The following is a 14961-nucleotide window of genomic DNA, read 5'->3' as shown; positions in this document are numbered from 1 at the left end:
AAGCATATAACTAATAGGAGCTCAATTAATTTTCAGAATTTGATCTGCCAATGTTCACACCTGAACAAAGAAGCATTATGATCTAAAATGCTTTGTAAGGGAGGAAAACTGATATATCACCCCGGTGTTCAAACCCTATAGTAAACCATGGCAGGAGCAGCATCATGATGCTTCCACATCCTTCCACAGGAATGAGGAAGTTGGTTGGAGCTTATGGGGAAGACAGATGGAGGTAATTAACATGACGTCAATCAATCAATCAAATTTTATTTGTATAGCACATTTCAGCAGCAAGGCATTTCAAAGCGCTTTTCTCACCTGTCAATCATTCTAGGGCGTTTGTAAGCACGTGACCTCGGCGTTCGCAGTTTGTCCAGAAGTATGTGTTCCTTATCTGGAGGAACTGGACCTGCCTCAACGGTGCCGGGGTTCGTCATTACTGCGGTCATAGAGATTTCGGGGGAGATAATAGTAAATTGTGATTCAGTGTTGCCCATGGGGAACAGCCGTTATCCAGAGGGCGGACTACAGTTTAATAAACTGAGTTTATTAAATTTCCAAAACCCAAACGGAATCTGGAACAATGCAAGAGACGGAGGAAGGCCTGCAGCCTCATGACCTCATGAATGAAACTATGACTGCAACTACCACATGTTCATCTGCACGAAGGTAACTGGTCGTAAACACCCCATTTTTAAGTCATAGCAACACTTATTGATAATCAAATCAAAGATCAACAAGTGAAGGTAGTTATGCTTGATTTCATGTGTGCAAATTTTCCAACGAGCACCTGAGTCATTTTGCTTATAAGGCAAAATGTTTCGGGTAAAACGTTAAGTCTTAATTCTTATTTTGTGTTTTATTGGCGGATGGAAACCAACTTACAATATACGCTGTTTGTTTGTTGCTGTACTTCCGCAAGGGGGCGGAGCCGGTGTCATGTCAGGAGCTATCCTGGAAGACAACCTGTCAGTCTAAAAGACTTGAGACTAGGGAAGAGCAATACTAGTGTTTTTGTCCTATCCAGTAGGATAAAAACACTAAATATAAAGCTTTAATGGGCTGGGTTTAAACAATACTAAGTCATCTTTTGTTATAATGGTATCTAGGTCATTTATTAACCATTTTAATTCAGACAGTGATTCTTGAGAAGTGGGACAAAATGGGTTTAAATTTTCCCTTTTTTTAATTATTCCTCAAGTTTATGTATACAAATATGACAAATAATGTTTTGGAAATGTAAAGATGTTAAGGTGCAGGCTCCCAGTTGCAAATTTTTTTTTGAAAATTAAATTTTTAATGGACCTGACCGAGAACTTTGTCATCACCATCCGACAAAAATAAATAGAAAATTATTTTTAATGACTCTATTAGTGATATTTTTATTCAGTTTTACAGACAAATGCTTCTCAAGAAACAAAAGAAATATTATTTAAAACAAAAAACAACAAAAAGTTCATCTGGCGGAGTTGACAGTGCATGACAGAGTTGACGCAGAACTGAAGGTGGTGACAAACTAGTAAGTAAAATGAAATACTTGATACATGTGAAGTTTTTAAGATATTACTTAAAATTAATTAGCTACACACTTAAGTGAGATTTGTCAACACTATCACTGAAAGAGTCAGACTGATGGAGTTGACTCCATCTGACGGAGTTGACGAAATGCCAAACTACCTCAATTTATATGTTATACTGAAGGAGACCATATTGTAGCTCATCAGGTCCATGAAATCTTTATAGTATACTAAAATTAAGCATTTATTTCACAAAATTTCATCAAAGTTTTGTAAATTGTCAGTTATGGTGTTGACACATCATGGTTGTGATGAACAACTTAGGAGTAAAACAGAAGGAAAAACTAAAGAATAACATATGCTAACCAGAGCTGCCTAGCCCTCTTAGCAAAGGAAAAGAAAGGAAGAGGTCATGGGGTCCTCAGAAGTTCCGATGCCCCCTAATAATGCCTGATTTTAAATTTTTATTTTTACATTCTTTTCATGTCTGACGGTGTTGACAAAAACTTGGGACAAATTTCAATTGAGTTGGAAAATATATAAAAATTATTTTTAATTCAATTTATTGATACTTTTATAATTATTTATTTGAATACTTATACTTAATTGTCATAATATATTAACTTAGTATTCTTTAAATTGTTTTAAACTATTATAATGTATTGAGTTCTGCTCCAGGACAAGGGATTTTAAAGACACCATCCACCTACTACAATGTTTAAAATAAAAAATATTCAGCAAACACCAGGAAAACATACGTTGTTGTGCTCACATGGCCCAGGTTAGTTTAGTCAGATATTTGAAAAAAATAAATAAATAAAAAATTGTGCTTTATGCATAGGACCTGTTTTATCCCTCTTCTCAAGAATCACTGTTAGACACAAACCTAATCAAAACATTGAATAAACACCAGCTAAAGTAGCAAAACTCAGCAACAGGTAAAGAAGGTCACTGACTTTATCTCATGAAATGTCCCTTAATACAATACTGGGGCACTTTGTCTGGCATGTCAAGCAATGGTCTTTAAATCACAGAATTTGCATCATGAAACATTTTAGCAGTTTTTAAGCTGTAGGGTGTTAAGATGTAGCATCTGTATACCTTGATTCTAATTACCAAGCCATTCTTAGAAGGGAGACTGGTTTTAAGATATTACTTCTAAATACTGTGACTTGGACTTCTGGATTTCTATTATTTATTGGTTTGTTTTTATGTTTTTCATATTAAAGAACTATGTTAATAAACCCTTTTCATCTGATTGTGCAGTTTCGAAAATACATCACCTGCTTTGCCCGTCTTTGACACTGTCTTGTTTTGTAGATTATGTTGTACATAATAAATGCATGTGTTGGGAGAGCTCATACCTACTCACAGTGGAATTGTAATGAGGATGTACCTCTCCTCCCTGTCGTGAGCAGCATGCATACCTGGGGAACAGTGGTGACAAGACAAGCTCATATTGTCAAATAATACCTTCCTTTGTCACAGCTCTATCTTATTACCCTACCAAATGGGCATGTTGACTTCAGGAGGTGGATACACATATAGTGGGGGTGGTGGGGGATCTACTGTCTCATCTGTCTTCATTAAAGTCACAGCAGCAGTGGGAGAATTGGAAAATCAACATAGACAGTGCTGCTAATTTATGTATTCATCACTTTTGCTACATGGGATGCTTTGTTTGTCGATGTGAAGCTGTAGCTGAATAACTTCCAGGATTCACTGGAGCCTGCTTCTTTATTGGAAATGGTTTTATTTAAATATAAATATGTGTACAAAGGTACAAGCAACAATAGCTCATTTCTAGCAAATAAAATTCTTAATACATTAATATAAGAATGAACAAAGAAATGGCAATTAGTTGTGTTCAACTGAAAGAAAATGAGCATTTCAACTGCATTCGATGATTGAACAACTCCGATGTGAAATTCTGTGATAACCACAAAAAAACAAACAAAAAAACAACAAAAGACAGATTACATATGTATATAAAGATACTTTACAATAGAGCAGCTCACAAGCTGTACTTTAAGGCTTATATAAAATATAAAAATAAAAGACAAGCGATAATGTTGACCTCCTCTCTTTCAGCGACATTTTCTTCTCTCGTCAGGCTGCCCTGGCACTAGCTCGCATAGACAAATGGCAGTACGGAAAACATCCAGGTTGTGAGACGCAATGGGATTGGGTGCGGAGAATCCGATACGCTCAAACATGAAATGGAGATGAATATAAATGCTGAAAATTTGTCACAAGACACATCGTTTGCATGCAACAGAGAGAGAGAGAGCAAGAGCCATTTGTACAGATGCGCAGTGTTTCAGGGTAGTACTGGTTCTTGTAAACATGTTGAGACAATTCGATTGAGTTGTAAAACTTTTAAACGGTCCACTTTAGGACCACAACTGATGCATCACTTATCCCGTCTGAGCCTCCAGAAGTTGACGTCACGTTCAAGTGTGGTTAATGTTCAAGATTGCCAACATTTCCCTCAACACCACTTTTGATTGTTCTTTTAAGATCTTACCGTTTGTTTTACAATCAGAAAACAAAGTTGTTTCTTTTCCCCAAGCGTTGGCCCATACTTTTCCCTATACAGTACTTTCCATCTTTGGAATTTCATGGCCTAACCTTGTACAACATAGTTAATATATACTGTACACACATTCTCCTTGAATTTCTGTGTTATCCGCTGGCGAACAACACTTTGATGTCCAAAACCTGTTATTATCATAAGACGCCTCAGGAACACAGCTAAGTTCAGATGTATTCCGGTAATTACGCCTCATACAGTACAGCGCCTGCAGCACTTGTTGGTCAGTACAGCTAGCCTGTTGTGCAGTATAGGATAAGCCTGTCTTTGTCAATAGCTGTCTTTTGTTAATGATAGAAACACAAATGTGCTTAGAATTGCTTTCGCATGCCAACAAGACACCAAATGACAGACAATAAAAGGCTGTTCATATTGTTTTTTTTTTCTTTTTCCTTGAACATGTTTTAGCTTTGTGAGATCTTCTTTCCCAGTCTCCATGAGGTCATTTTTGACATTTAGTGTTGACTCAAAGTTAAGTACTGGAATGCAGGTTAAAGGATATGCCAGCTGAGTTGTAGCATTGTCCCAGTTGGCCATTTTCGTGTTCAGAAAATTAAAACCTGGTGAGGTATCACACAATGCTAGATTTTCCATCTTGGCATCCATCACAGGTTATCCCAAGACTGTCCACGCAAATCCTTGCAGGACCGTGTGAGTAAACAAAGTCTCTTTTCATGTTAGTTCAACCACAAATGTGGTATCTACTCACTTCTATTTTGCTGTTAACATTTTTTCGGTTCAATCAGACATGAGTTTGCATGCGTTGAGTCTGCCGGCCATAGTCAGACTGCTGGGAGGACACTTGAGAGGAGGCGTAGGAGAAACGAGATGAGCTTGATACCTTGCTGGCCTGATCTGATTGGTCGTATGCATCAACCTTCTCGTAGGAAGCCGGCTTGACATAGCTGGTGAAGGCACGACCGTAGGTGGCAGGAAGGTAGGCTGAGCCACTGTAGAGGGGATCTGTGGGATATATGGCAGCTGTTTGGGTGGGCGACTGTGGCTGCTGCTGCTGGGCTGGTGGCTGCTGTTCATATGAAGATCGACTCACAGTATTAGTGGCGTATCGATGGGAGAACTCGTAGATACGAGGCTGAGAGCCATGCTGGCCATACATGGGGCTTGGAGAAGGCAGCTGTGATGGCGTGTAGACTGGCCGGGAGTTGGGCACGTACTCTGAGAAGCCACTGTTGCGGATGTGACGGTCATCGTGGCCCCTGACATTGTAGTATCCGTTGGTGGGGTCCTATGATTGACAGAGGGAATACAAATCAGTAATGTCAAATATGTACAAAATGTTTTGTTCATGTGCAAAGGTTGAAAAAACAAAAATGTACATGGTCCTTTACAAAAATATTCACACCCCATGAACTTTTCCACATTTTTTCATGTTATAACCACAAGCTCTTGTGTTGTAGATCAGTTTCACAACCTCTGCAGCCTGAAACAGGTCTTCCTCCGGGTTCACTTACTATTGATGACCCTTTTCAACTAGAACCTATTCAGCACAACTCAACACTCTACTCTGTTTCAATAAAGTAAAGAAATATTATTTATTGTCCCATGGTGGGGAAAATTAGGTGTAAGCAACGTGATTTTCCACTAAAGCTATATGATGACATGCTGTTTTTATTTGAAAATGCAACATTGTGGCAATGGTGGTAGGAGTTTCTCTAGCAATTGGTGGGTTGCCAGTTTGATCCCCACTCTGTTAGCCTCTGTCATTGTGCCCTTGAGCAAGACAGCCCCCAGGGCAGCTATGGCTATTATCCAGTCTGTCAGATTGAACACCCCAAATTATTATTGACAGGATAATGAAATTATTGAAGTTTGTGGTCGCATAATAAAATGTGGAAAACATGTATGAACACTTTTGCAAGACACTTTACTTGCTATACTGAAAGTGTCTTTTCAAGTCTTTTAAGTTTTACCTTGATGTCCGATCTTTCGTCATCCTCCTCCTCCAGGAGGTCACTGTGTTCTGTGCGAGATGTCCCTGGAGACTCGCTGCTGTTGGGAGCCTGAGGGAAGACCAAGCATTTCTAAAGAATTACAAGAACGAACAAGACCTTGCTTGAATAGGAACAAAAGAAAAGTTTGAAGTTTCTGCTTCAATGTTAATGTAACCCCTGTCTTTCTAGCTCCCATCACTGTCTGACACACAGAGAAGGTTAAAAAAAAAAATCAAACTTACCATTGGTTCTTTGACATCCTCCTCATCATCGTTGCCACGAGTAGCGTTGTGATCACTGTGAACAATCTGAACCCTGATATCACTCTTGGAAAGTCGAGTGCATCTCTTACCTGTGGGAATTGAAAAGAGTTTTACTTGACACACCATGGCAAATTTCTAAATTTACATATCGTTTTAAGTGTTTTAATATAAAGCCACAAGAAAACCTTCACTGTTCAGAAGAGAAAAACAAACAATTGTTTGATTTGAAGAGTTTTCTATCTTGCCCATACTGACCGTTGAGCTCACCTTTGCCTGTGTGTCGGCAGCAGAGGGAGACGAGTGTGATTACACAGATAAGCAGGACACAACCTCCACCTACTGCTCCGCCGACAATTATCAACATAGGGAGGGCCTCTGTAAAAAGAAAAACAAGAGGGCAGGGGTGGATGGAAGAAAAGAGCATATTTAGATGTTAGAAATGTGCTTAGCAAATGAGGAAAATTAAAATGGAAGAATTAGAGAGACTTCATTCATTTGCCTTGCTAATCCCTTAAACCCACTATGGCTATAAATCCATAAACAGTACGCCTCAGTCCTCTCACAGCTTCTGTAGCATATGCTCATGTGGACAATTCGGCATCTTGCAGCATGGCTATTGTCTCTAATCTCTCTGACGGAAGGGTAACAAGGCCTGACATGCAATGAAGCAATAGACAGTAATCTAATTAGAGATTCCAGGAGATACTGCTGCCCCTTTCTCTAGAGACCCTCGCTCTGATACATTGATGTAAATTACTGTCGAGGACCTTATTTTTGGCGTTTGCTGCAGCGAAGGTTACCAGAGTCACTGCTCAAGTGGTACTATTGGTTAATTTTAAGACCACTTCAGGGGATATACTGCCTGATTTTTCTAAGTTATGATATGGCCACAAACCACAAACATATTTGTTCCCTAATCGATTTACATATTATGGGGCAAACACAATCATTAACATACCCATCTACTCATTAAATGATATTGCCTTAGCTTAATTTAGCTAAGGCAAGTTAGCTAGATGTTATAGTTAGATGTTATCTAACTAGAACGTCTTTAAAAATCACATGACAGAAACAGAATCTCCAAAAACTGTTTTTATAATATATATAAATTTATACTGGAAGACACTGGGCATGGCTGATTCATTTTGGTTATTATGTGCCACCTTGACTAAGTAGAAGCCATTTCATGATTTCACTTCATTGAGCCAGTTCTGATCAAGTGATTTATGAGTCATAACTATAACAATATCACTGTAACCTTTTGTACAGAGCTGCTGTCAGTGTTTACCTTGCTCCTTCAGTGTGACCAGGGCAGTGCCAGTGCCAAAGCGGTTCCAAGCGGTGCAGTTATACCGCATCTGAAAATCCTGCACCAAAGTCTCAGACAGGACAAGAGAGGAAAGGACTCCATGGTCAGTGGTCACAGTTTGCACTGAGTATCGACCGGAGGAACCAGAGGACAGACTCATGTCTCCAAAGGTCCAAACCTGTGGAGGGTAAACAATGGGTAGTAAATTGCTTTTTTTTGTGATGAATCTCTCAGCAAATGACCAAAGCAAAGGCATTCACACTTGTTTATAGATCCCTGCCTGCCACTGACAGAAAACCAGTTTATCTGTTTGTTCTGCTTTCCCTCTGCTGACCTCCAAGGTGTTCTCTGGCTGGCATAGCTCATAGGCTCATGTTTAAGCTACCATCCACGTCTGCCCTGCAGGTGAGGCCTAAAGAGGGTTAGGAGGCTGCACAACGAAATAAGGCTCCGCTCTGCTGTCTCCACCATCAGGCCAGCAGGGCACCTGTCTCTCATTCCTCCACACACCCTAATTATTCTCTTCCAACCCAGCATACCTTCAGCAGTTCAACAGGGTCAGCTAAGTGATGCCCCTTGGGCTGCTAATTGAATGTAGTTTGGCAAATCCTGTAAAAACCTCGTCGTCCGCAACTCCCCTAACTCTGCAATCCTTTCAGCCTCTTTCTGCAATTACGGCCGTGAATATGTGTGCCCAAGTGTGTATCTTTTAACAAGTGAAGTAGAGGTGTGTTAAAGCAAAAGTGCAATGCTGAGGTCAAGGCTAGCATTCCTCTGACTGCTCTCTCATTTGGGTGTGGCAAAGATGAACATTTCAGTGTGTTATCTCTCCAAAAATGAGAATGTGAACCACAACACAAGTAAAGAAGCTTACTTACAATCTTATCAGGTGGAGGGCTGCTTCCCACCCGGCACTCGAGTTTGCCCTTGGAGTGCTTGACAGCATGCTGCGTTGCGTCTGCTGTGATGATAGGCGGACCTGGTGCGAAAAAGAATGATGGACAAAGAAGACATAGAAAAAGGAATGATTATTTGTTTAATAGCAAAAGCAACCACAAAAAACTTCTATTTTTAGTGTTGCTAAAAAATATGTTTGGCTCTATTATTATATTATAAGGTCTGTCAGAAATGAAAAATGGCAGAGCTTAAATAAATCCCCTTATGATGTTTGTGTTTATGTACGCAACATTAGCAAAGTAGCATAACTGCTACAGGAATCTAGAAAAGTGACTGATATACACTGCAATACTACCAATTTAGTTAACTTAGTCAACTACTCCAATGAGCATGCAGAGTATTTTTACATAGACCTTGTAGATGATGTGTCTTTAAATGGCTGTTGCCAGGTCCTCTTTAATGGGTTGTGTGCTCCAGAGTTCGTCTTCTGTGTAGCCACTAAATTTACTGAGGTGGCCTGTTCACTGGGCTTTCTAAACAAGCTGTAACAAAATTGCTGAACATCCAGAATGCTGCTGCAAGAGTTCTCTCTAGAACCAGGAAATATCACCAAATTAGTCCAGTGCTCAGATCTCCACACTGGCTTCCTGTTGCGTTTAGAATACTTTCTCTACTTGTTTATAAGTGCCTTTGTGGTCTAGTGCCAAACTACATCTCTGATATGTTGGAGTCCTATGAACCAGCTCGGTCTCTGAGAACGTCGGGTAGTGGTCTCCTATTGGTGCCCAGAGTCAGCACTAAACACCGCAAGGCTGTATGTCAGCATTATGCTCATAAAGTCTGGAACTGTCTTCCTGAAGAAGTGAGACAGGCCTCGAATCTTACTCTGTCTTCAAGCACTACATTTTTCTGTAAATCACTTTGAATTGAAATACAATTTGCCTTGCCTTGTACTCCATCCACCTGCCCTAATAAATTATTGGTAATAAGAGTTTGACCACATGGTAGCTGTGATATTTTAACCTGCCCAATAAAGCATCAACTTTTCACCTACCCCCTTTTTTTCTTTTATTTGCAGTGAACTTAATGAAAAAGCATGAAGAAATAATCAATTTGTAATTTAAAGAAAAGTCACAGAAAAAACAGTTTCAGAAAAAAGCTAAAAAGTATAATTTGCAAATGTCAAAGTATCCCAAAGTTTTACTATGGAACAATACATTGTGACTGTGCAGTCATTTTCTGAAGAAGTCACTCACCATTTACTGTTAGAATGACATCTCTTTCTGCTACTCCTATACGAGGAACAATGGCCTTGCAGGTGTATGTTCCAGCATCCTCCTGGGTAACAGCCTTCAGCTGCAAGGTGTTGCCATTACTGAGCACCTGGTGAGAGATCCAAAGAGACAAGTGAGAAATGTGTTAGAAAGAGAAAAAGCAAAAAATGAGGCAGCGGAGGGAAGAGGCAGACAAAGGAAGTGCAAGCCTTCATCAGGGGCCCCCTCATTGCGGAGGCAGTGCAGAGGTGGGCTGACCATTGTAACAAATGCTGGTGGTTGGAGTTTAATTTCATTGTGAAGAGCTTTAATCACAGCATTAAGCACTCCAGCCACCGCTGAGTGACCGTGCTGCTGGGGAGATTGTTGTAATTAAACAGTGGGGACAGATCGTGGCATACTATGTGTGAGTGGGCCCTAGCCTTTGGAGCTCCTACACTCACTCACTCCTTAGCTCATTGATCCTGTCATTCCATCAAGCTGTGATTAATCCATTTATCCCCACTCTGTCCTCCTCCCTCCTTCTCCTCATCTTCACATCCTCCCTCTCACTCTCTCCATTTTTTTTTTTTTTGTATTTCAACACACTTACAGAGTAACCCAATTAATCCATTACTCATGGCTGTGTGAGGGACAGTGGCAGTGGGTGGATTCGAAAAATGCCTGCACATTTTGCTCAAAGTGGTTGAAAGTGTTCGTTCTGAGAGATGACGGCACTGCTTATTTCATCCAACAGCGGTCTGCGCTGGGGCTGCTTTCTCCAGCACGGCTTCAGAAATTATATTAGTGGTCTGGAAAGAAGCTCCTAAGGGACGCCTCCTTTAATGGTGTGTGCAGCGAAAGACATTTACTAGAGTGATGTAAAGTTAAGATGGAAACTTCCCATTATTTCACCCAAGAATGTGACTTTGAAGAGGCAGATTCAGATGTTGTGCATAGACATGTTTTACACCAAAGTCTGTTTTTGGATAACATTATTTAAAAAAAAAATTGAACTCAATTCACAAGCACTTTAACTATTATAAAACAACATTCTTGCTTCCTAATAAATGACAAAGAAATATTTGACAACAATGAGTAGAGTTTGGAAGCTATCCAGCAAAGAACAATCTACTATGATCTTGCAAAGTGAAGTCGGAACAGTTAGCTTCTTAACCCTCCCTCAGCTGCTGCTTCTGTTTTGGGGATGCATATAGACAATCACTTACAGGACACACACATTGTGTCTAATTGTCACATCTGCCTTGCTTTTCCTGAATATGTCTAGCTGGGACTGCGGGAAGGTTAAAGGTATAACAGAATTTTTTTGTTATAAGGAATGAGTGCCTTACTTGCAGTAGATAATCCTCTTTGGGTCTTCAGTAAATCTTAATCCAGATTATTGGTCGCTGTAGATGCTAATTGCTAGTTTGAGTGAAACCATCTAAAACTCCAAAATAATTATTCCCAAAGTTACATCTGTGCTATCAAATTGCTCTATGTGTAAGATTTTACAGTTTGAGATTTATTTTCTTCATTTTCTTGTAAAGCAAGAAGAAATGTCAATGCTTTTTGGAGACAAACATGAAAACCTTACCAGATAGACCTGTGAAACCTGGACTGGGTTGTTCTGCACATGATGAAGATTCACTAAAAAAAAATATGTACTTGTAGAGTTGTAGGTACGAGGTGGTGTGCCAGAGACAATATTCCATTGTCAAACATGTTCTTGGAACATAATTAAAAAGATTTTTATGAGACTCGCAGTCTCATATAAAAGTTTATTGACCTTTTCATAGTATAACTTTCTTGTTATGTTGTTACTTTGACTGGAAACATTTTCAGTGTTCTGTTGTCAGTATGTGATTCACTGGCAGCTTACTGCCTCCAACCTCAACTTACTGCGTTAATAATCATCAGGCTCTATCAAACGAGCCACCCACTTCAAACATGAAAACGGTTTATAGATTCACAAAATAGTATCTGCACAAACATCCATGATGGTAGAATTTTAATTTTGTCTTGCTCTCTCTCATGAGCAACATTTTAAAGGTTTTTATCAATCTTATGTCAATTTTTCATGAAAGTGTTAAAAAATAAACAAGAAATTCCAAATAATATGAGTAGGTCAAAAATTTTAATAAAAAAAATTATGTCCTCACATATGAAATCACTTGGTTTTTTTACATAAATCCAATAAAAACATGCTATTGGGTTGTCTAAAATATTATCAACCCAAATAGATTTTGGAAAATGGATTTATTTTTTAAATTGCTGAAAAGCTGAAGGTCTGCCATAACTCTGAGTAGCTATTAGCATCAGCCTCTGGGACCAATTATTCTCAATTTATACAAACTGACCAAAACTCCAACTTAAAAATCCTTAAGCACCCCTTTAAGCAATTTTCTATTAAGCTAAAACAACAACTAAAAACACTTACATTTGTCAGAAACAAAGGAGAAATATAGATGCATCTTTTATTCAGTGTCAGGGAAAATCTGATCTTTTTGTAAACTGTGGGGCGACACTTAGACAGTAATTCTTTTTGTTTGAACCAGTTGTCGGCTGATTGATTGACCAACTGATTGCCTTAGACTTATGACAGCATGCCATGTGCACGTATTTGTCTGTATGAATCTGTCATTGGGCAGACAGTTTTCTGCCAGAGGCTGTAGCCCTAAGGGAGTTAGCTGTGAGAGGTGTTGAAGATTCAGCCAGGAAAAAAGTGTTGGAAAAAGTGTGTGGGATTCATGCCTCTAGGCCATGTGTGAATGTTCCTCTCTGGAGGAACGTCGGCGTTGAAGTTTTACTATTAGGATAAAGTGGCAACTTGTTTTCTGGGTTGACTTACCACACTGGAGCCATGCTTTGTCCAAGCCAGGGTCAGAGGAGGGTTTCCAGTCCATGCGCAGGTAAAGGCTGCATCCATCCCTATGTCTACAGTCATCGGCTTGGGCTCTGACAGTAGTCTTGGGCCAACTAAGGTAAAGTAGGCAGTTTTAATCAATGAGGAACTACTTTTTATTGTTTGACCTTAAAATGGTCAAACAATAGCCAACTGTACCACATGACATGCTCCTCCAGAGAAACTTACATTGCACATCGACCAGAGTGCTGACGTTGGTGCTGCCCACAGAGTTTGACACCTCACAGGAGACTGGGTCGGTGAAATAAGAATAATCCACAGTCACCTCAAGGCTGTCCCCATTGGCTTCCGAGATGGGCACTCCTCCTTTCGACCACCTTGGACATAGGAGTAATCACATTAAACTGTTGCATTCGTTCAGGAAAGGCAATTAGTCATGCTTATGAAAAAGACCATTAGCAGATTTAGGAACTGTGCCAATCAAAGGCTGCCAATTAAAAGGCCCATTTAGCCAAAACAATTGACTTCAGAAGCGTTGCTTTTTAAATTTATCATTAATTTTATTGTATATTTTCAAGCAACTCGGGTGTTACAAATAATTGAGTCATCATCAGACAGAAGTGTACCTGTAACCAGTGATCTCAGGGTTGGCAGATGCAGAGCAGATGAAGAGAACTTTGGCCCCCTCTGTCACGGTCTGAGGTTGGACTGACAGGGTCACCGCAGGTGGATCTGTGAGGACCAAACAAGTTCATGTTAAATATTTAGGACTGAAACTGGTAACCACACAGAAAACAATTCACGCACTCTTCATTGATTTTTTTTTTTCATGTTTTAAAAACTTTATGGACTGGTGCATGCAGGACTCACGCTGGACACTGATAGTGACTGAAGTCTGTCGTCCAGCGGGAGCAGCTGGGTTGAGAACCCTGCAGGTGTAGGTGCGTCCGGAGTCGCTGTCTTCTGGAATGATTGGAAGCATACTGACAGCTGCCTCCCTCTTCCCATCCTCCATTAGGGCCTACAGAATTTGGACAACAATGGTGCAGGAACTTAGGAAGGAAAATCCGATCAATGTTGCACAAAACAAGTCAGTGCCTTATGACATTGTGGTCCAGTTCTTTGGAAAGTAATTTATTTTATGGTGCAGCACAGGAATATTGTGCTGCTCCCACATTTCCGAGTGTTCCCTGTCAGCGCTCCTTGTTTGTCATTATCTTTAAAATCTATTTACTGCTTGGAAATCAATACTTCTAAGTAAGTAAAGGTGTAGATTCTTAAGATCTGGCTCAGTAGGAGCACTCTTTCTCTCTTCTGCTTCTCATTCACACATAAAAAAACTCCACTCCACAGCGATGAAGTGCTTTGCAAAATGTTGATCTCCCTTAAACTTTTTCATATTTTGACATGTTACAACCACGACCTATACTAGGTTTAACTGTGTTTTTTATGTTGGACTAACACAAAATATTGCATCTATTGTAGGTCATGGAAAACAGATAGTTAGATTAATAGGGATAATCTGTAAACATTAATATTAAAGTCTTGCTATATATTCTAAATTGGACTTAGGTCTGGACTTTCTCTTGGCCATTCTAACACTAACACATTCTAACCCATACTTGATCTAAAGTAATCCTTGCTATATGCCCGGCTGTTTATTATGTCTTTAGGGTCATTGTCTTGCTGGAAGGTGAACTTTCACTCCAGGTTTTCTTTCCCTCCATTTAGCTCCATTCATCTTCCCATCAACTCTGACCATTTTCCCTATTGAAAAAAAAGGATTTCCCCAAAGCGTGACGCTGCCGCCACCATATTTTCCTATGGCGATTGACATGTTCAAGGTATTGGATGCATTAATTTCTATTATACACTGTTTTTTTTCCTGAATTTTTAATTTTGTTCTCATCTGCCCAGAGCTTCTTCTTCGACATGTTTGCTGTTTACCCTACATGACTTTCAGTAAACTGCAGCTATGGCTTCGTATGACTTTGTTTCAACGATGGCTTTATTTGAGGCAATACTCTCCCTCGAACTTTTTCAAGGGGAATATAAAGGTCATATTTTTGAAACACACGACTTAAAGTCATTCTGTCAACAAATTTTCAAAACCTAAGTGGTGAATGCAGCTCCTCCGGAGTTACAATCGGTCTCTTGCCTGCTTCTTTTATTAATGCTCTCCATGCTCAGTTTAAATAGGTTTGCTACAATACGGGCTCCATTTTCAGATAATGGATTAAAAATTGCTCTGAGAGCTGTCAAAAAAATTGGGAGTTTGTGTTGTAAGCTAACCCTGCTTCTCCACAACTGT

At 39.7% G+C, this 14961-nt stretch overlaps 1 protein-coding gene across 4 annotated transcripts in view; it reads right to left on the bottom strand.

Moving 5' to 3' along the window:
* Positions 1-3245: 3245 nt before the first annotated feature.
* Positions 3246-14961, bottom strand: part of kirrel3l (kirre like nephrin family adhesion molecule 3, like) — a 44658-nt gene continuing 32942 nt past the window's right edge. The window contains exons 5-15 of one of the 4 annotated variants that reach the window (XM_032557219.1): positions 13521-13671; positions 13277-13382; positions 12879-13027; positions 12636-12763; positions 9788-9914; positions 8513-8613; positions 7614-7812; positions 6581-6700; positions 6305-6414; positions 6042-6152; positions 3246-5356 (exon numbers count right to left, since the gene is read on the bottom strand). In XM_032557219.1, the coding sequence (XP_032413110.1) occupies positions 4853-5356; positions 6042-6152; positions 6305-6414; positions 6581-6700; positions 7614-7812; positions 8513-8613; positions 9788-9914; positions 12636-12763; positions 12879-13027; positions 13277-13382; positions 13521-13671 (1806 nt within the window). In that variant the 3' untranslated portion in view covers positions 3246-4852. The remainder of the gene's footprint in view (positions 5357-6041; positions 6153-6304; positions 6415-6580; positions 6701-7613; positions 7813-8512; positions 8614-9787; positions 9915-12635; positions 12764-12878; positions 13028-13276; positions 13383-13520; positions 13672-14961) is intronic. The other 3 variants (XM_032557227.1, XM_032557233.1, XM_032557237.1) reach the window with 3 other exon arrangements.

Source organism: Xiphophorus hellerii, chromosome 3 (assembly GCF_003331165.1).
Source record: "Xiphophorus hellerii strain 12219 chromosome 3, Xiphophorus_hellerii-4.1, whole genome shotgun sequence".
Taxonomy (NCBI): domain Eukaryota; kingdom Metazoa; phylum Chordata; class Actinopteri; order Cyprinodontiformes; family Poeciliidae; genus Xiphophorus; species Xiphophorus hellerii.
Note: the sequence above shows the minus strand (reverse complement) of the source record. Positions and strands in the feature narration are given on the sequence as shown.